Here is a 21,327-nt window from a genome sequence, read left to right on the forward strand (position 1 = left end):
AGGAATTTACTAATTGTGCTTAATGTGCATGCAGGCAGTTAGTGCAGCTGTCCCTCATTGTAGCTCCACAGGTCGTTTGACACACATGCATTCGCTGTGGATAAAAGGAGCCTGAGTAGGATAAAGAGGCAATCGAGAAAAAAAGGAAAAGAGAGAGTGAGAACAAAACAAGAAAATCGTATCCAAGAAAATCAAGAAGGAGATATTTGGGAGAAAGAGAGAGTGGAAATCAAGAGTGTGAGTCAGTGCAGAGGACAGGAGGCATGGCAGTCTGGAGGTGGCTCTTCAGGAAGTAAGGGGAATGCAGCTCCAGTGGCGGGACCAGAGAGCTTTGAGGGATCGTCCCACAGATGCAAGAGAGATGGTGGTGGAACAGTGAAACTGGGCTTGAGCATCCCTGCAGGTGACCACCTAAGGTGACTGGGACACAAGCTGTTTTAAGGATAACCCCACTTGCCGATGTCTTGGCCCCCGCTGAAAAGACTCAGTTGGTGAGCGGGGATAGAGAAGGGAAAGAACAGCTTAAGAAACGGAGAAAGGCAACTTGATTTTATTTTACTGGTCAGCATGGGTTCAGACAAGGGAGGTCGTGTTTTACCAGCATGCTGGATTTCTATGAGGAAGCAAAAAAATATATATATATATATGATCAAAGTGGAGTATGTGATATTATTTATCTTGACTTTCAATAAGCTTTTGAGAAACAAACTAAAAGAAGTGGGAGTTCAGGGTGTTGTTTGTAGATGGATGCAAAATTGGCTCAGACACAGGAAGCAAAGGGTTATAGTGCAAGTTACCTTATCAGACAAGCTTGCAGATGATACCGAGTTAGGTAGATTGGCAAGTCACGTAGAATCCACTGAATCATACAGGCTTGGGTATATTTGTGGTCAGATTAAATTTAATGTAGGTAAATGTAAAGTATTACATGTGGGAAGTTAAAATGAAATGTTTGAATACACAATGGGAGCTCTAAAAATCAAAAGTACACCTTATGAGAAGGATTTAGGCGTTGTAGTGGGCTCAACAATATCAACTACCAGACAGTGTTCAGAAGCCATTAAGAAGGCTAACAGAATGTTAGGTTATATAGCACGGTGTGTGGAGTACAAGGCCAAGGAGGTTATGCTCAAGCTTTATAACACACTGATAAGGCCTCGTCTGGAGTAATGTGTACAGTGTTAATCTCCGTGCTACAAAAAAGAGAAGAGCAACTAGGCTGATTCAATGGCTACAGGGGATGAGTTATGAAGAGAGGGGATTAAGAGGAGAGATGACTGAGGTGTTTAAAATTCTGAAGGGAATACAGTAGATCGAGATACAGGGACGCATTTGGAAACTTATTAAAAGTAAATTTTGCACAAACATTAGGAAGTTTTTCTTCACACAGAGAACCATAGAGACATGGAATAAGCGCCCAAGTAGCGTGGTAGACAGTAGGACTTTAAGGACTTTCAGAACTCAACCTGATGTTATTTTAGAAGAATTAAGTGGATAAGAATGACAAGCTTTTTTGGGCTGAATGGCCTTTTCTCCTCTAGACTGTTGTTCTGTGATTTTATTCCAGTTTGGATTTATTATTTATTGATTGATTGTATTCCCACAAAAGGCTCTGGATTTTATTGGTTATTTATTATTTACTGAAGAGATACTGTTACCGTACTGCACTTGAGTTATTTGGACACTGCGTTATTTGGGCACTGCTTTTTGACTTGAATAAGCTGCACTATACACTTTTTGGTACACCAGTCTTGTTGCCGTGTGACGTCATTGCACTTGTCTATCTGGTTCATGACTAGCCGTTTCCTGGGTACAAGGAGGTACCGAGCATCTCAAACCCCCTATTAGAAGAGGGAAAAAATATGAGTGGGGACATGCTCTGTTGAAACTGGTGATGTCCTGAAAAAATCAAATAACCAATTTAATTTTTATTTTCAAAATCTTACTTGTTTTGTTTATTTGTTTTAGGGATGTCTACCAATTTGGCTGTTGAAAGAGTAAAAACTGGGTACCGCATGCCACTACCAGAAAACTGCCCTGACATTATTTATAAATTGATGTTGGCCTGTTGGAATGACAGACCTAAGGAACGGCCATCATTCAAAGAACTAAGCGAGCAGCTTGTAAACTTCAACCAGAATGAGGAAGGTTTTGCCTAGCTCAAAATGTCTGAAGTATACGGAATATTTATATTCAAGCACACTTGAAGAGGAGCTCAATAAGAAAATATAAGTGCTCAAAAAATTAAAGAAACAATGTTTAATAAGTGCTCAAAAAATTAAAGGAACAATGTTTAATAAGTGCTCAAAAAATTAAAGGAACACTGTTTAATCAGAGTACAGCATCAAGTCAATGAAATCTCTGGGCTATTGATGTGGTCAGTTAAGTAGCAGAGGGGGTTGTTAATCAGTTTCAGCTGCTTTGGTGTTACACCAGAACACATTGAAACACATCGTCCCGAGGATTCATCTGTGCAACCACTTCTGCTACCACTTGTCACGCTTGTGACACAAAGTTCCACAGATACACTCAGGAAATTCCAGAGACAAAAAAACTTTATTCAAACACTTTGAAAACAAATAGTCTCTTTCAGGAGTGACCCAGGCTCCGTGTCAACCCGGAGGGCACAGCTCCATCTCTCAATTAAAAGAACAGAAAATCTTCCTCTTCAAAGAGGTGCGCCTCAGGAGCAGGAGCCCCAACAGGAGCAAAGGATGTCTGGGGAAAGAGGGACAAAGCAGTGAGACAAAAGGACAGCTGCAGTACAGGCTTTTAAATGTTCGAAGCACCGCACGAGATGCGGATCGTGCGGCACGGCAGCAGCAGCAAGCCTGCAGCTGATCTAGCAAAGAGGAGATAAACTATTAGTTTCCCATTGAAGCACTGTTTAAGTATATATAAACTGCTCAAAAAAATTAAAGCAACACTTTTTAATCAGAGTATAACATCAAGTCAATGAAACTTCTGGGCTATTGATCTGGTCAGTTAAGTAGCAGAGGGGGTTGTTGATCAGTTTCAGCTGCTTTGGTGTTAATGAAATTAACAACAGGTGCTCTAGAGGGGCAACAATGAGACGACCTCCAAAACAGCAATGGTTTAACAGGTGGAGGCCACTGACATTTATCCCTCCTCATCTTTTCTGACTGTTTTTTCACTAGTTTTGCATTGGCTATGGTCAGTGTCTCTACTGGCAGCATGAGGCGATACCTGGACCCTACAGAGGTTACACAGGTAGTCCAACTTCTCCAGGATGGCACATCAATACATGCTATTTCCAGAAGGTTTGCTCTGTCTCCCGGTACAGTCTCAAGGGCATGGAGGAGAGTCCAGGAGACAGGCAGTTACTCTAAGAGAGTTGGACAGGGCCCCTCATAGAAGATCTTACCCCATCAGTATGTCCGGTATCTGCTCCTTTGGGCAAGAAGGAACAGGATGAGCACTGCCAGAGCCCTACAAAATGACCTCCAGCAGGCCACTGGTGTGAATGTCTCTGACCAAACAATCAGAAACAGATTTCATGAGGGTGGTCTGAATGAGGGCCAGACATCCTCTAGTGGGCCCTGTGCTCACTGCCTGGCACCGTGGAGCTTGACTGGCTATTGCCATAGAATACCAGAATTGGCAGGTCCACCACTGGCACCCTGTGCTTTTGAGAGATGGGAGCACATGTGACAGACGTAAAAGGGTCTGGAGAAGCCGTGGAGAACATTATACTGCTTGTAACATTCAGCATGACCGGTTGGTGGTGGGTCAGTAATGGTCTGGGAAGGCATATCAATGGAGGGATGCACAGACCTCTACAAGCTAGACAACAGCACCTTGACTGCCATTAGGTATCGGGATGAAATCCTTGGACCCATTGTCAGATCCTATGCTGGTGCAGTGGGTCCTGGGTTCCACCTGGTGCATGACAATGCCTGGCCTCATGTGGCGAGAGTATGCAGGCAGTTTCTGCAGGATGAATGAATTGATACCATTGACTGGCCCCCATGCTCGCCTGACCTAAATCCAATAGAACACCTCTGAGACATTATGTTTTGGTCCATCTGACGCCGCCAGGTTCACCTCATACTGTCCAGCAGCTCAGTGATGCCCTGGTCCAGATCTGTGAGGAGATCCCCCAAGACACCGTCTGTCATCTCATTAGGAGCATAAACCCCCACCCCCACCCCCATTGTTGTCAGGCATGCATACAAGCACACGGTGGCCATACAAACTACTGAGTATGATTTTGAGTTGCTGCAATGAAATTTCAGCAAGAAGGACTGGCCCGCCACATCATTTTTTCACTTTGATTTTTGGGGTGTCTTTGAATTCAGCCCTCTGTAGGTTGATAATTTTCATTTCCATCAAACGATGTGGCATCCTTTCATTCCTAACACATTACTCAGTCCATATCAGTAGCGATATCCAGCAGGATTTTGTTTCCCAGCAGGATCTGATGTGTTTTCAAAGTGAGTGTTCCTTTAAATTGTTTTGAGCAGTTTATAATAATTCAGCGTGTTTATTAAGGTAGAAATATCTAATTTAACATAATCATCTTGGAATCCCTGGCACTTTTTTGAAGATATATGAATCAAATATGTAAAAAACTAACAAATGACCTACCTCAGGTTGAAAATCTTTGTCTGAAAAAGTCTGCAGCTTTTCATCAATAAGCAACAGAATAAAATGAAGGCTTGAACAATTATTCAGTAAACTAGTCCAATAATGAAGCCCAAGAAGAGCAAAATAGCCCAAACAGCCACAGAATATTATACAGAGTCATAACTATTTTTCTTTACTGAACCAAACAAACCTATACCATGTTTCCTGCTATGCCAATCTTTCACCTTGTTCTTGATTTGAAGTGGTACAAATGGCAGTGTTTAGGATATCCACACAAATTTGACTCCTTGGCAGCCTACAAGCAGTGATGAACAAATATTAAAAAGCAGAAACTGCAAAATTGTTTTTGAATCTGCTCCACATCCCTACAAAAGAATATTTTTTGGAATATAAATCAGCCAAAAAGAACAAGTACACAACTCTTTCTTTGCATATGCCATTTGTTTTCTGTATACGTCCATCCTTCTGTATTCTATAGTAATTTTTAGACATGAATTATGATAAGTCTGCAAGTTATCAAAATGCATTAGGACCGGTGTGCTGCTATACTGATTTCTTTGTTGATATTTAATTGAATATCATATCAATCAGTAAACCATACATTCAAAAAATGCAGTAGAATGTTTGATTTTATGTATTTATTTATAATAAAGAACTTTTGCAATACCCCAGCCCAAATTCTTTATATACTAGAATATGTGGTCCCATGCTCTATAAAAAAGAAATTACTGGCAAACAACATAAGGATGTAGCCTTAGATGTTAGTATGTTATTGTTTTATGAATTTTGAAAGTAGTTTTCTAGTTTGGTATAAGTCGATATTTGCCAATAGTGCATACTAATTTACTCAATGTACTTTATCAGCCTAACATTTAGACTCCACATTTTGCTAATTCAATGTAAATATTTTTTGTTTCAGTGACATTTTTTCAATTCATCCTCTCTGTATAAATGTAAAGAATTATTATATTCCAGATAAGAACATATTGATCACCACTAGAGTTTATAAACCTAGGTCTGTCAGATTGGGAGTTTGTGTATGTAAGAATGGCAGTGCATGAAGATAGCTTATCGGGTGTCAGTTGATGACTCCTGAAAAGAAGCGTCACTGCAATCAGTGTACTAAGGAGAGTTATGAGCTTATTGATTACCTGCCTCAAAAAGAGCCCCACGTAACTGATCAATATCACACTAACTTGCTTTGGTGTTCACAACAGGGAAATGTGGCAAGGAAACCCTTTGGCCATTCTTTTCCACTTCACATCAGTGTTCCACACTGCACAGGTCACAAAGGATGCTCCGCTCCGTGAAACTTTTGAATTGAAAAGGATAAGGCTTTGTGACTGCCATCTGATACCCAGTTTGAAGAGCTCCTTTGTAGGTCACCCAATGCCAATGATAAAGACAAAAAATTGCTTGTCTTAATGCTAAGATTACTAAGAATAAAATTAAGGGGTTTAAATTATCTGTAACTGCGCACAACTTTGATGTAATAGGAATAACAGAAACAAGGCTAAATAACAGACGGGGCAGAGTATGTCATTATTTAGGAAGGACAGGCAAAACCGAAAAGGTTGGGGAGTCACCATTTATGTAAAACAGAATTTGAACGCACATCTTCAATTAGATGGTAAACCAGAGCTTAGCTAGGATGTTTGGATTCGACTAGACCGCATCCAGGGATTAAAACTTAATATGAGGAATGTGCTAAAGACCCCTAAATGTAGACCATAGCTTCAGTTTACATCTTAATATTAAAGAGGCAAGTTTAGAGGAGAATATTATAGTAATGAGGGATCCAATTATCCAAATAGTAACTGAGCTAGCGTAACAAGTAGCAGAGCACATGTAATCAGTGGCTGTTTTTTAACAATATATGTTACAGCACCAACGATGAGGGGTGCCTGTTTAAATTTAGTATTTTGTAATGATCAGGGTAAAATTGAAGGAGTAAAGATGAATGAACCTTTAGGATTGAATGACAATACTATAACAGATTTCAGTGTTCTGGAAGAGTGCATTTTCTAAAACAAAACCAATTCATTTTTTTTAATTTTAGTACGTCAAACTGTGTAGATAAGATAAACTGGGATAAGCTTTTAAGTGTGAAGACAGTCGAGATGCAGGTGCAGGTTTAAAAGTGTTTTACGTATAATGAAGAACAAGTTAGGAGCAGTAAGAAATTTAAACATAGCGGTGAATAAATAAGGAGCTTAAAAGAACGTTACAAAGGAAAACAGCTGTAGAAAGTCTGTAGGACTAGTAATTCCAGCACTAACCGTATGGCATATGAGGGCAGCAATTAAAAAGAGCTTTAGGAAAGCTAAAAAGCAGTTAGAAAATTGCAGAAAATGCAATAGTTGACCCAAAGAGATTCTTCCAATATTTTAGTAGTAAAAGAACAGTCAAGGAGGAGGTGAAGAGTATTAGGAACAGTAAAAGCAACCCAGAATACACAGAAAGTGCAATAACAAATGATTTGAAGTTATATTTTAATGACGTTTATGTGTGAAGAAGTGGACAATTTCCCAAAAGTAACAGGGACTGTTAAGGAGGGAGAGGTGCTGCTTAGATTAAATAGGCTGAAAACTAACAAATCTCCAGGACCCGATAACATTTATCCTTGAGTGCTTAAGGAGATAATGTGAGTATGTATTACATGTATGGTACGTGTTTTTAGAAAATCTCTGGACAGTGGGAAAATTCATAAAAACTGATAGTGTGTACTTTGTATAAAAAGTCTGATTGGGCTGATCCATAGTTATAGGCTGTGTAGCAATAGAGGCGTGTGTCCACCTCTTGAACCATCAGGTACCACTCCAAACACCAATTATATGTATAACAATTATTTATTTTGTTATAAAACAGTGCACCAAGCACCCTCCACTCCACACTACTCATATAACTATCAAACACTAATCACAAACCAATCCTCCACTCCCAGACACTTCGCCACCCTACCTCCCAGCTCAGCTCAGTGTCTGGGCTTTCCCAGAGTCCTTTTATACACCCTGACCCGGAGGTGTTCCTGCCCAACAGTCCACAAGTCCTTATTCCTTCCGGGTCAGGGTAGACAGTCCTTATCTTCACCCCGGAAGCACGTCGTTTCTTCCTGTCCCGGGATTATGACGCACTTCCGGGTTATAGGGTATATATGAGACCCCGGGCCTCCCGACAGCGACTCCCAGTGGTCCCCAAGGTATCCAGCAGGGCTGTGCATAAAAACTACATAGTCCATGAGGCCCTGCTGGAATTCGGGGCCCGTCCATGCTATCGGGAGAGCTCCTCCTGGCGGCCTGGGGGTGAGGGCCGGAATAGGAAGCCGGCCATCCATCACAGCTGATAAGTTTAAAGTGCATCAGAGATAAATGGAAGCAATTAATTGAAGAAAAGATCAAATGTGCAGAGCTCACAGCGGTGGTAGTGCAGTAATTTATAGGCACTAGCGTGTGCATATGATTTTTTTGGCCCTGACGGTTAATCGAGTAATGGATAATCAAGGTTTTACTGTACTAGCAAATATTCAACATGGGTTCAGATGGGGAGCCTGTGTTTCACTCATATGCTGGAATTCTACAAGAAAGCAACAAAAGCATACAATATGAGAGATGCACATGATAACATTTATCCTGATTTTCAGATGGCTTTTGAGAAAGTACCACATGAAACATTAGCGATCAAACTTAAAGAACTGGGAATACAGCATGCGGTCTTTAGAGAGGTACAAAATTGGCTCAAATACAGAAAGCAAGGAGTAATGTTGAGGAATCCTTTTTCAAACTTTTCAAACAAAAATCAGTGCAAATCATTAATACCTAAAGATAAATCACATAAATCAATAATAGCTAATAAAATCAACAATAGTGAACATAGAAAATCAAGACATATAACAACATGTATCAGTTATTTTTATTCAGAGTATAATGGCATTACATGTTTTCCTCTATAAATCTCAGATTTGTGTCCCATAACCTCATAACTTCCACGTAGAATGATAAAAACATTGTCAACAACTGTTTGATTTCCTTCTTATCCAAACATTAGCTATCTTGGTTCCCAGAAGTGTTCCTAGTCCTATATTTTTCATCAGTGTTGTTGGTGGTGATACAGACAACCCAAGTATTTACTTTAAAAACATCCAAAGTCCCTAGTTTATGGTGCCAATGATGTGTACAATAATAACCAGAGACAGAATCCGTATACAAACAACCATGCTCACATCCTTGTGCTCTCATTCACAAAGTTGCCCCAATTTACATCCTGCTGTGGCCTTAGATTAGATGATCACCTTTGTTGCATAAAAACAGCTATCTTGCTAAAAGTAGGTGTCAATCCTCCCTTCAGAAGATGTCAGCACTACTCTCATTAATGCATGCCATTGGCTCATGTCAATGTAACATTTAAATTGCAAAGGTTGTACCCAAGCTTCTTATTGATGTTAAAGTCTTCTACCACCAGCCGGGATCCTTGGTTTGTATCTGGGCTTTCCAATTTCACAAACTACTCACACACTACTCCATGTATAAGACACTCCATCTCTGTTGTGCTGAATTATTACTTTGTTTTGCTAACTTCTATATTACTTAGGCCCAAAAAGCCATAATAATTATTTGTCCTGTACTGCCATCAAATATTTCTGTCTATATGGTCCTAATTACTCCAGTTCCTAAAAACACTGTCAGCACTATCCCATAAACTTCTTTTCCCTTATACCATGTTCTACAAACTTTAAAGGTTTGTACTATATCTTTCATCTAATTTAAAACCTGATATAAAATCTGTCCTAATGTTGCATCTAATCCTAATGTAAAATTCTGAATACATTAATATTCATATTTGTTCCAATTACTATTACACAATAAAATTCACATCCTTCATAAAAAAACAGTGAGTATCTCTATACCCAAAACACTTTACTGTCCCTCAGGTTTACTGCTATTCTTCATATTTAACAAATTTCTCTTTATGTTAAACTCATTCAGTTATTAAAACCAATAACCAAGAAAGTTTAAATTGGGCTGACTTGCTTGCAGATAATTAGCCTTTCCTTCTATAACATCCATAACTCTATGGTTCATATCTTCCTTAAAGACATTGCTGCGGAAAAAGAGATTAGTTTGTGGTTCCAACTCCTAGGGCAAGAAGAATTCAAGTACTTGGTCAACATCTGTCACAGTTAAAGTGGGCTCTGGCAAACAGCATAGAACTCTGCACAGTAAAAGTGTGAATCAGATCTTGGAGTCCAATACCCTAAAGCCAAGGATATCAGTATCCTGGAACTCTTCATCTAATGAATGAGGCTCTGGTCTGGATGCCATGCAGGCTGCCCTCTACGATTCTGGACCCACGATTATCTTTTGATGTCAATGGTCACCAGTACAGTTGACTTGTTAGCAGCAGGAACCCGTGATCTCTTGGACTGGAAATCAAGCACGTTGTCCAGTAGTCAATTGGTTGATGGCCTGGTCCACAGCTTGATCCCCCTCTCTGGTATGGCTTGTTTCTCCTTGGGAGTCAGATGATTCATTTGTCTGCAGACCTTTAGCACAGCTTAGTCTGCAGGTTCAAATTCAAGCACTGTAATAAAAAATGTGCTAGGAAAAACAGCTTTTACCTGCAGGTGCAAAGACTTAAAAAAGTGTTGTTCCATATTATTCAGCATTACAATACTTCATGTGTAATTTTTAAGTTCCCAAAATAGTGTCTGAGATATTAGGCCTGTTTTGTTGGGCGTACCCCTTATCAAAAATAACCCTAGCGCAGCAGTTCTCAACCTGTGGGGCAGTAACAGAAAAGGGGGTGCGAATGTTGCTATATGTGGCATAATTTCGCTATTTGTAGGGAAATTTTAAATGCTGTAGCGGTGTATCGGCAACAAAAAATATAGGAATGAATTTTATTAGAGTTTCAAAAAAAATTATTGGGCGCGATTAAAACTTATGAAAACTCGGGTCACAAATACTTAAAGGTTGAGAAATGCTGCGGTAAAACAATCTTTTTATCCAGTCTTTGCTCGTCTGTTAGCCAATTTATTTTTACTGGTCAAAAATGAATTCTGCATGCTGGTTTCCACTCATTGTAGCCATTATGTTCAAAAAATAGATCCCTCAATAAAAAAAAAGTTCCCTATAGTTGTATCTAGTTTGGCCTTTGCTGTGGACCCCACTCAAAAGCATATTCGTCATAACAAGTAAATCACCACAATATAAAATAAAGTCAGTCTTAATATATAAATACATACCAAAGGAAAAGCATTCAGTTGTCTCAAAATATTCAAACTATTGGCACATAACCTTTGCTGTGATACAAATAACTTTGCAAACTAAATATCAATGTTTCCCCCATTAGAGGGCATGTGGAGCAGTAGGGTATCAGTCATTGAAAACTTCTGAATCTAGTCCCGTTAATTATTACAGCTTGGCAAGAGCCGAATGTCCTAGTTCTCCTATAGAGAATACAAATATGTCCAGGAGTGGCAAACCAAACAAAAGAAAAAAAGAAAGTAGAGTGCTATGGAGGTCATTAGTTAAAGAGTTGTGTTCTAATACCCCTCAGTAATAATCAGATAACATAACAACCTTTTATTTATTTAAATAATTCTCTTGGTTTCGTCCATTTATAGGAGATGGACGTCTGAAGCAGAGCTCCGCTAGCAGCGGCTTTATTTTCCCACGTATTTCATATTATTTAGAGGTATCCTGTATTTAACCCGACCAAGGAACTTCCACTACAATATACAAGCATGAGTAACAAGAAGAAAAGTCAGAAAGAACCGGAAAAGAAACTTAAAGCTGCATCAAAGTCCGGACAGACTTCCGGCCTGAGTGCAAGTGTAAGGTATGGCATCACGGAGACTGACCTGGAACAGGCAGAAGAGTGCGCAGAATTCCTGGGACCCCGCTCCATTGTATCGTCTCCAGTCGAGAGTGAAAATGGGAGCGGAGGCGCAAGTGATACAGGTCGCGAGGGATCGCCGATTTCTGAGGATCATTCGGGATTAGAAAGGGCTCTGCAGGACGTGCTCTCATCTACTCATCGCGAGCCTGTAACAGGAGCTGCATTTTCACTTGCGGAGCACGAAAGCAGAAGCGAACTGTCCGAACTGAAAGAGATGATCGCTACACAGAAAGAGATGATCGCTACACTGGCCACTGCCATGGTTACGGCCATGAATGAGCTTAAGAAAGATAACACAAATGATCTTAAGAAGGTGGCCACTGAGCTCAAGAAGGATAACAAAGATAAGGAAACGCGTCTATTTAAACGTTTCGACGTGAACTTTAAAGGCATGTTGGAGAAATTAGTGGAACACATTGAAGAAACTAATTCCAAACTGAAAAGGCTTGATGATCATATTAATGACGTTTCAGATCAGCTGGAAGACGTTAAGCAAGGACTCACGGCTCGAGTGGAAACAGCGGAACAACTGGCATCTAACGCCGATGAAAAAGCCACAGCTGCGAACTCGGAATACAAAAAACTTGGAGACAGACTTGCAGCCCTGGAGGATGGGTGCAGAAGAAATAATATAAGAATTGAGGGTATACCTGAGAAACGAGAAAGCTCAAGCCCAGTGAAATTTGCAGTAGAATTACTGTCTAAAATAATTGGAGATGACTTTAAACTCGACAATGAGATAGCCACGGCTTATCGCACAAAGATACCAAGCGCCTTTAAACCTAGGTCTTTTATTGTCCGCTTCGAACGACTAAGATGTAAGCTTGATGTGATGGCACTTCTCAGACACAAGCAAGAGATTATATTCGAAAATAATCTTATTCGTATTTTTCCCGACTTCTCACCATCAACAGCTGCAAAACGCAGATCCTACAACGACATTAAAAGGATGCTATGGGAAGCCGATATCAAATACAGCCTCTTGTATCCTGCCAAACTGAAAGTGGAAGTTCAAGATCGACATTATATTTTCTTCAGCAAAGAAGAAGCTGAAAAAGAACTAAAGAAGCTGTTTCCGACACTTTTTTGAAAGTTAATTAAAATTAAAGAGCCGTATTCTATCAAGGCACGGGAAGGACCTATGATCTGATCGCTGGATCCATGTTTAAAGAGACTGGTATTATAATTATACATCCCTTATTTTCTTTTTTTTTTTTTTTTTTTTTTTTTTTTTTTTTTTTTATCTGGACTTTATATGTTATATGTTTATGTTTTAATCAGAGTTATAGAGTTATAGATGTGAGTGTGAAAATGTGGAAGTGATTAAAGTAGGATTCGTTTTATTTATTTATTTATTTATTTTTATTTATTTTTTTTATTTTACTATACCTTAAAGTAGACTGTTTAACTTCATACCCTTGGTTTATTGCTTGTTCTACTATTTATACAATTACCATTATACTATTACAGTATGAATTACCAGGTTTATCCTAGACTAGTTTTTAAAATCATTCCCAGGGTTGTTTTTTTTTTTTTTTTTTTTTAATCTTAATATCTTAACTTAAAAGCGCTGAAGATTATTTCAAGCTTAAATATTGTTAATGAGAACATTTTCGGCAGATAGTATTAAGGATTTAACTGTAAAAGATATCTCTGTTTTAATTCTGTAACGCCGCTGCAGGGTGGGGTTTGTTTTGTTTTGGACGTGCTCTGTCTCTTCGTATGTCAGAGGACTGGAACATCGCGAAGTGGGGTCTAGCCTCATGTGGGGAGGCAAAATGGGGGGGTGGGGGGATAAAGGGGGGAGAGAAGGAGAGCAGGTTATATCTAATCTATTCTTATAATCCTTATAATTATAAATATCAATGCAACAACAGGCTAACATGCAACAACTCATGGGGAATCTTGAAACTAAGATTAAAACTGCCATATTACCAATTAAAACTATAAATGACATTAAAAACTCAGAATCAATGTCTCCATGATGGGACAGTTAACTTTGTGAGCTGGAATGTTAAAGGCCTGAATCACGAATTAAAGAGAAAGAAAGTATGCTCTCACCTAACAGGCTTAAACGCTAAAATAGTATTTCTACAGAGACCCACTTACTAACCAAGGATCAGTTCAGATTACAAAAAGACTGGACTGGCCAAATGTTCCATTCTAGCTTTATAAAGAAAACTAGAGGGGTGGGAATTCTCATACATAGAACAGTTCCATTTGTAGCATCAGAGGTAGTGTCGGACCCTGAAGGGAGATATGTGATGGTCATGGGCAACTTATATAACAGTAAAATGATTTTGATAAATGTTTATGCACCCAATGTTGATGATAAGGAATTCATGCAAAATCTATTTGCATCCATTCCCAATGTGAACACTCATAAAATTATAATGGCTGGGGACTTTAATTGTGTTTTAAATCCACTCTTAGATAGGACTCCTGTGACAGGGGGGACGACATCTAATACTGCAAAGATAATTACACAGTTTTTAAATGATCACAACTTATCAGACCCCTGGAGGTTTCTTAACCCAAACTCAAGAACATATTCGTTCTACTCACCAGTGCATTATAGCTACTCAAGAATTTATTATTTTTTTATAGATAATAATTTCCTGCCTACAATTAAATCATGCAAATATGACACAATTGTTATCTCTGACCATGCCCCTCTAGTCTTGGAGCTAAAATCAATAAGCCCCTCATACTCACCTCGCAGATGGCGTCTTAACCCTCTTTTATTGGCAGACGAGAACTGCACAGAATTTATATCCAAACAAATCAGCTTCTTCCTAGAGACAAACACGTCCACAGAGGTTTCTGCAGGAACACTCTGGGAAACTCTAAAGGCCTTCTTAAGAGGCCAGATTATTTCATATCTTTCCCATAGAAATAAATTAGAAACCAAGAAAGTGTCAGAGCTAAGAAATGAAATTACTAGAATAGATGAAGAACAAGCCAGGCGTCCAAGTGAAGCTCTTCACAGGAAAAGGCAGGCCCTGCATACAGAACTTAACATCTTAACAACTAAAGAAACTGAACAACTTATTTATAAGTCTAGACAGCATTACTATGAACACGGAGAAAAAGCTAATAAGCTTTTAGCTCAACAAATTCATAAACAAGAAGTTCACAATGCAATACCAGTAATCACCAACAAGAATGGAGAAGAAATCATCGACCATAATAAAATAATGCACACATTTAGAGATTACTATAAGTCTTTATATTCCACTGAGCCCAAAGAAGACAACACGCAATCTAATGCATTTCTGGATAATTCACAAATACCACAAATAGATGCTTTAAGTGCTGAGGAACTGGATAAACCTCTAACGCTAACAGAATTACTAGACGCTATAAAGTCACTACAAAGCGGGAAATCATCAGGCCCTGATGGTTACCCCGTAGAGTTTTATAAGAAATTCTCCACTCAGCTAGCTCCACTCTTATTGGTAACATTTACAGAAGCTAAAGACCACCAAATACTACCTCAAACATTTCGACAAGCATTAATCACCGTCTTTCCTAAACAAAATAAGGACTTGTTACAATGTGCATCATATAGACCAATTTCACTCCTGAATAATGATGTTAAGATACTCTCAAAAATCCTAGCTAGAAGGATGGAGAAAGTGCTGCCCTCGGTAATATCACAAGATCAAACTGGATTTATTAAAGGCCGACATCTATCTTCAAATCTCCGACGCTTGTTTAATGTTATATATTCACCAGCAAAATCAAACACCCCAGAGATATTACTATCATTAGATGCAGAAAAGGCATTTGACATGATCGAATGGAATTACCTTTTCACTGCATTGGAGAAATTTGGGTTTGGCCCGAATATTTGTGCTTGGATTAAACTACTGTATACCAGTCCAGAAGCTTCAGTTTGTATTAATAAAATTTGCTCAGACTACTTTAAACTAGAACGTGGTACCAGACAAGGATGTCCCTTGTCGCCACTGTTGTTTGCAATCGCTATTGAACCACTGGCGGTTCACTGCCGAAATTCTTATCAGATAAAGGGGATTGTCAGAGAAGGACTGGAACAGAAAATTTCTCTATATGCAGATGATATGGTCTTATATATATCGGACCCAGAAAACACTGTCCCTACTGTTTTAACAGCACTAACAGAATTTCAAAAGATATCTGGTCTTAGAATTAATCTGAATAAAAGTATACTCTTTCCAGTGAACTCACAAGCATATAATATTAAATTAGACACCCTACCTTTTACCATACCAGATCACTTTAAATATCTAGGGGTAAATATCACAAGTAAACATAAAGCTCTTTATCAACAAAATTTTGGCGTCTGTATGGAAAAAATTAAGCAAGACTTGCATAGATGGTCAACCCTTCATCTCACTCTAGCCGGAAGAATTAACATTGTTAAGATGAATATCCTTCCTAAACTTCTCTTTTTATTTCAAAACATTTCAATATATATCAATAAATCGTTTTTTAAACAGTTAGATTCAATAATAACCTCATTCATTTGGAACTCAAAACACCCACGTATCCGAAGAGCGACCCTACAAAGACCTCAGGCAGAAGGTGGCATGGCTTTACCTAATTTTCAGTTTTATTACTGGGCAGCAAACATACAAGCCATAAAAACCTGGACACAAATAAATGCACATACACAGGCTTGGTCTGCAATAGAAGTAAAATCCTGTAGTACTTCTTTATATTCCCTGCTCTGCTCTCCAATAAATGAAAGTTATCGCAAATATACTATTAACCCAATTGTGCTTTACTCACTCAGAATATGGAACCAAATTAGGAAGCATTTTAAGATGGAAAATCTTTTATCAGTGGCACCTCTGCAAGGGAACCACCTCTTTCAACCTTCGCAAGTATATCCAGTTTTTAATACCTGGAAAAGTTTTGGGATTAAAATGCTCAGAGATCTTTATATAGACAACATATTTACATCTTTTGAACAATTACGTTCAAAATTTAACCTCCCAGCTACACATTTCTTTTACTATCTTCAAATTAGAAATTTTGTTAAACAGAAATTGCCCGATTTCCCCCACCTTGCACCCTCCACAATGCTGGAAAAAATACTGCTCAATTCCGAGGAAACAAACACTATTTCCGCAATATATAAAATCTTATTAGAGTCCCTACCTTTCAAAGATCCAAGAGGACATTGGGAAGAAGATCTCTTAATCAATATATCAGAAAAGGAGTGGAAGGTAGCAAAGCAGAGAATTCACTCGAGTTCTATATGCGCAAAGCATAGAATTATTCAACTAAAAATTATATATCGAGCTCATCTGTCTCGCTTAAAACTGTCCAAAATGTTTCCAGGCCAGGATCCAACCTGCGAGCGCTGCAACCAAGCTCCTGCCTCACTGGGTCACATGTTCTGGGCCTGCACCAAACTAACATCATTTTGGACAAAAATTTTTAAGTGCCTCTCAGACAGCCTTAGTATCACAATCCCTCCTAACCCACTAACAGCTGTGTTTGGTGTCCTTCCAGATGGACTGGAATTGGAGAAGGACAAGCAAACGGTGATTGCATTCACTACACTCTTGGCACGCAGACTTATTTTGTTAAATTGGAAGAATCCTAATTCTCCTCTTATAAGTCAGTGGGAAACCGATGTTTTATATTATTTGAAATTGGAAAAAATCAAATTTTCAGTTAGAGGATCTGTACAAAATGGGCGGCACGGTGGCGCAGTGGGTAGCGCTGCTGCCTCGCAGTTGGGAGATCTGGGGACCTGGGTTCGCTTCCCAGGTCCTCCCTGCGTGGAGTTTGCATGTTCTCCCCGTGTCTGCATGGGTTTCCTCCGGGCGCTCCGGTTTCCTCCCACAGTCCAAAGACATGCAGGTTAGGTGGATTGGCGATTCTAAATTGGCCCAAGTGTGTGCTTGGTGTGCGGGTGTGTTTGTGTGTGTCCTGCGGTGGGTTGGCACCCTGCCCAGGATTGGTTCCTGCCTTGTGCCCTGTGTTGGCTGGGATTGGCTCCAGCAGACCCCCGTGACCCTGTGTTCGGATTCAGCGGGTTGGAAAATGGATGGATGGATGGATGGATCTGTACAAAATTTTTTCAAAACTTGGCAGGATTTAATCAATATTATTTTAGAATAAGAGAATTAACTATTATTGCATTTAACTCCCTTCTCCATCTCTTATTTATATAGATATTTACTTCTCCCCTTCTTTTGTCTAATGTTGCCTTATTAAAAAGCTTAAAGAAATTTTCCTTTAGCTAAGCTCTCCTTCTCAGGGGTGGGGTTTGATTTGTTTTCAAATTTGTTGGGTTATAAATTGATCTGTTTGTATGGAATGATTACAATGAAAATTAATAAAATAAAAATATTAAAGAGTTGTGTTCTGTGGAGGTTCCTGGAGAAAACTGTAAAGTATTTCCTTTCTTATTCCAGTCTTGAACTGGAGCCTAGACAGGCATTCTCGATCCCGTTTTCATAATGAAGGTCATAAAATACCAGTGTCCTCCAGAGAACATCTCTCAGTCAGCATAACAACCACAAGTCAAAGACATTTTGAAATGCACAGTCTGGACTGGTAAATTCCTAATTATTTCTGGAAATGAGATAAAAAACTAAAACTGTTAAGCTCCACATTCCCTTTCCCAATTGCTCTAATTTACAGAATGCTGTTCAATTATGTGCAGTCTTGGATTTACATTATTTAGAAAAGAAATTTGTATTTCACTTCATCTAAAATGAACAGGTCATTTTCAAAAGTTACAATTATCTTAAAATACATCTATTATTACCTCTCAACTTTTAATCTTAAAGCTAAACAGTTTCTATATTCATATCCCAGCTATTTTTTCTTTAACCTAACATTTTACTAATTAAATTGACTCATACATTTCTACCTATGTCTTCAGAATTTAACAAGTGTCAGGAAAGTTTCGTTTGAGCATCAAATCATAGAAAATAAAGCTAAACCTTATTATCAGCTATGTAGCCATTCAAACATTAACATTCTAACTCACATTTAAGATATTCAAATTACTTGTGAACAAGGAGTGATGGGAAAAGAAATCAACATCTCATACTGTAATCAAACGCCTTATAATTTAAAATCTTGTTTTTATTAAACAAATGCTCTCAGGGTAGTTAGTGCATCACACCATTACATAAAGTACTTTAAAGAAAATATTCTGATATATAAAATTGAGCTATGCTTGATTTCTTTTACCTATGATCTCTTGTTAAGGCTATAGTCCATACATATATAGTCCATACATATATAGTCCATACATGTTTTATTCGTTGATGTCATCCAAGATGCTTTTTGCAGCTTCTCCAGAGCGATGATCTGCAGAAAAAGCACAGTCTACCCTTTTAGTTTGTTAGTCCCCCTTTTGCACAGCACACGACCTGGACTGGAAGTCACTGCTCATCACCAGCTTTCTTGCTATCCTAGAGAATGTTTTTGTTTTTTAAATTACTAAAATAATTTTCTTCCATTTGAGTATGGCCAGTACTCAATAGAAAAAGGCACACTCACAATTATCCTATTTCTGGAAACATTTCATTGGACCTAATATTTTTTTAAGTTTAAATTTAAAACATATTTATGTACACCTTTATCAATTACCTCTTCATTTCAAACAACACTACATATTTTCACAAATTGTCTTTAACAAAACATATTGCCAAACTCATTTAAATTCCATCAAATGCACTTCAGTCACGAGATCTTTCACATTGCACAATATACTCAAACTGACTTAAACTGTCTTTAACACATTATACTTACTCAAGTTTTTTTATTATTATTTAGCGTTTACTATTTAAAACATTTTCACACTTTCCCTTACGTTTATTTTACTCCACACAGAAAATATGCCAAGTTTGAACGTTCATTTCCTGTTGCTGGGCAACAGTGCCAACCACTGCGCCACCATATCACCCCTACGTCAATCAGCTAACAGCTCATGGAAAGCATTTAAAACAATGTCCATAACCAATATGCACCTGCACACACACACACACACACGCACACATACCAGCAGCATTTTATCCTTGAAAGAAATTGTCTCCTTTATATTTATTTTATAATTATCAAAGAACATTTTTCCCTAAGACTTGATCAGGGTCTGAAGAAAGATGTTTTATACATATAAACATTTTTATAAGCAAAGTGGAGACGTTTTCATTTTATCAAATATTACACATTTTCAAAACTCACATTTTAACCCAAATTAACTCAGCGCTCTGGAAAATTGATGAGATAATTCTAAATTTGTGTGCACAATATATTTGTAGCTGACACTCTGAACACTCAAATTTAACACCAGTACATTTTAGACAAAGAAGTCCCATTCACACGTCCTCTATACATTCTCTTACTTTCTAGCCGCACTCTTTGCATGCGCAACTTCGCAGCGCATTCAGATTTTACTATTTTAAAAATATTTGTTAACCAGTCACCCTCATTGCAATATGTTAATAGGATCTTCCTTCTCGCCCTCCTTCCTACTTCATCGTCACTCCACTTGCTCTCACGTTCGGAACACTTGCTGTTGCCATCAAAAACACCAGTCAAAGAAATACATTCCTCGTACAAAATCCATCCATCCATTATCCAACCCGCTATATCCGAACTACAGGGTCATGGGGGTCTGCTGAGACAATCCCAGCCAACACAGGGCACAAGGCAGGAACCAATCCCGGGCAGGGTGCCAACCCACCACAGGGCACACACAAACACCCCCACACACCAAGCACACACTAGGGCCAATTTAGGATCACCAATACACCTAACCTGCATGTCTTTGGACTGTGGGTGGAAACCCACGCAGACACGGGGAGAACATGCAGACTCCACACTGGGAGGACCCGGGAAGCGAACCAAGGTCCCCGTACAAAACCTTCCTACCTAAACCTTCTTTCGGCCACCGGCCATTACTCTGTTTCCTAAATTCAAGACCTGTCTTATGTTCTACATATTTATTATCAGCCTTTGACTTCGCAGCACTACAACCCCAATTTACATTTACAATCTCTCAGTCACAATAGTACATTTATTTTCTTTCAATTCGTTGCGCACTAAGACGTCTATTTACTTACACGCTATGCCTGGCACAAAGAAATACGGACTCATTTATTTACACAGAACATACAAAAGTCTACATAACCCTTACATATTCCTTGTTCTTACTACTGTAGTTAACATTTTCCACATAAATTGTTTACTCTAATTATTATACAATTATTATATTCTGCCTTTAGCCCTATCTTTCTGTGGGATTCTCCCTCCCACTGGTTGCAACTTTATTGCCTCCTTTTTACCGAGGCGGGGGACGCTATCCGCCTTACTAAGTGTCTGGGGCTTGAACCCAGGACTTCGCCATCCATTTAACAGCATTACAGCCTACTGATACCTTTTGACAAACCCAGAGAGAGATCTCGGCATCTCCCCCCCCAGACAATAGTGGGTCACTTCCACCGGACGGCAACCCAAAATAATCCGCCATGCGACGAGGAGTGATCTCGGCACTATTCTTTAATGCTCTCTGTAGCCGTCAAAAGGTTCTTAACCTAACTACACTAATTATCCTAACTAAGAAAAAACACTCCTAACCTAACGGCATAACATCTAACTGAGCCCCCTTATCCCCAAAAGACTGAATGACCGTGCCTCCTTCCTACCGTTTCAGGTCCGACGATCGCGTCCTTCGGAGGGGAGTCCCGCGCAGATGAGAACAAGTCCGTTCCAGTTTCGCATCGTCCGCTTCACATCTTTTGAGATTCTGCTGGGAGTTCCCTCCGGCATACGGAACGGCGTAACGTTGTGCGCCAAAAACTGTGG

General features: G+C 39.0%; 1 protein-coding gene across 1 annotated transcript in view; it reads left to right on the forward strand.

Annotated features, from left to right (window-relative positions):
- LOC114643190 (protein-tyrosine kinase 6-like) overlaps positions 1–3,825 on the forward strand; it is a 120,347-nt gene extending 116,522 nt beyond the window's left edge. Inside the window, exon 8 of the mRNA XM_051932863.1 lies at positions 1,969–3,825. Within this exon, the coding sequence (XP_051788823.1) occupies positions 1,969–2,159 (191 nt within the window). The 3' untranslated portion in view covers positions 2,160–3,825. The remainder of the gene's footprint in view (positions 1–1,968) is intronic.
- The last annotated feature ends 17,502 nt before the right edge of the window (positions 3,826–21,327 follow it).

This window comes from Erpetoichthys calabaricus, chromosome 10 (assembly GCF_900747795.2).
Source record: "Erpetoichthys calabaricus chromosome 10, fErpCal1.3, whole genome shotgun sequence".
Lineage (NCBI taxonomy): Eukaryota > Metazoa > Chordata > Cladistia > Polypteriformes > Polypteridae > Erpetoichthys > Erpetoichthys calabaricus.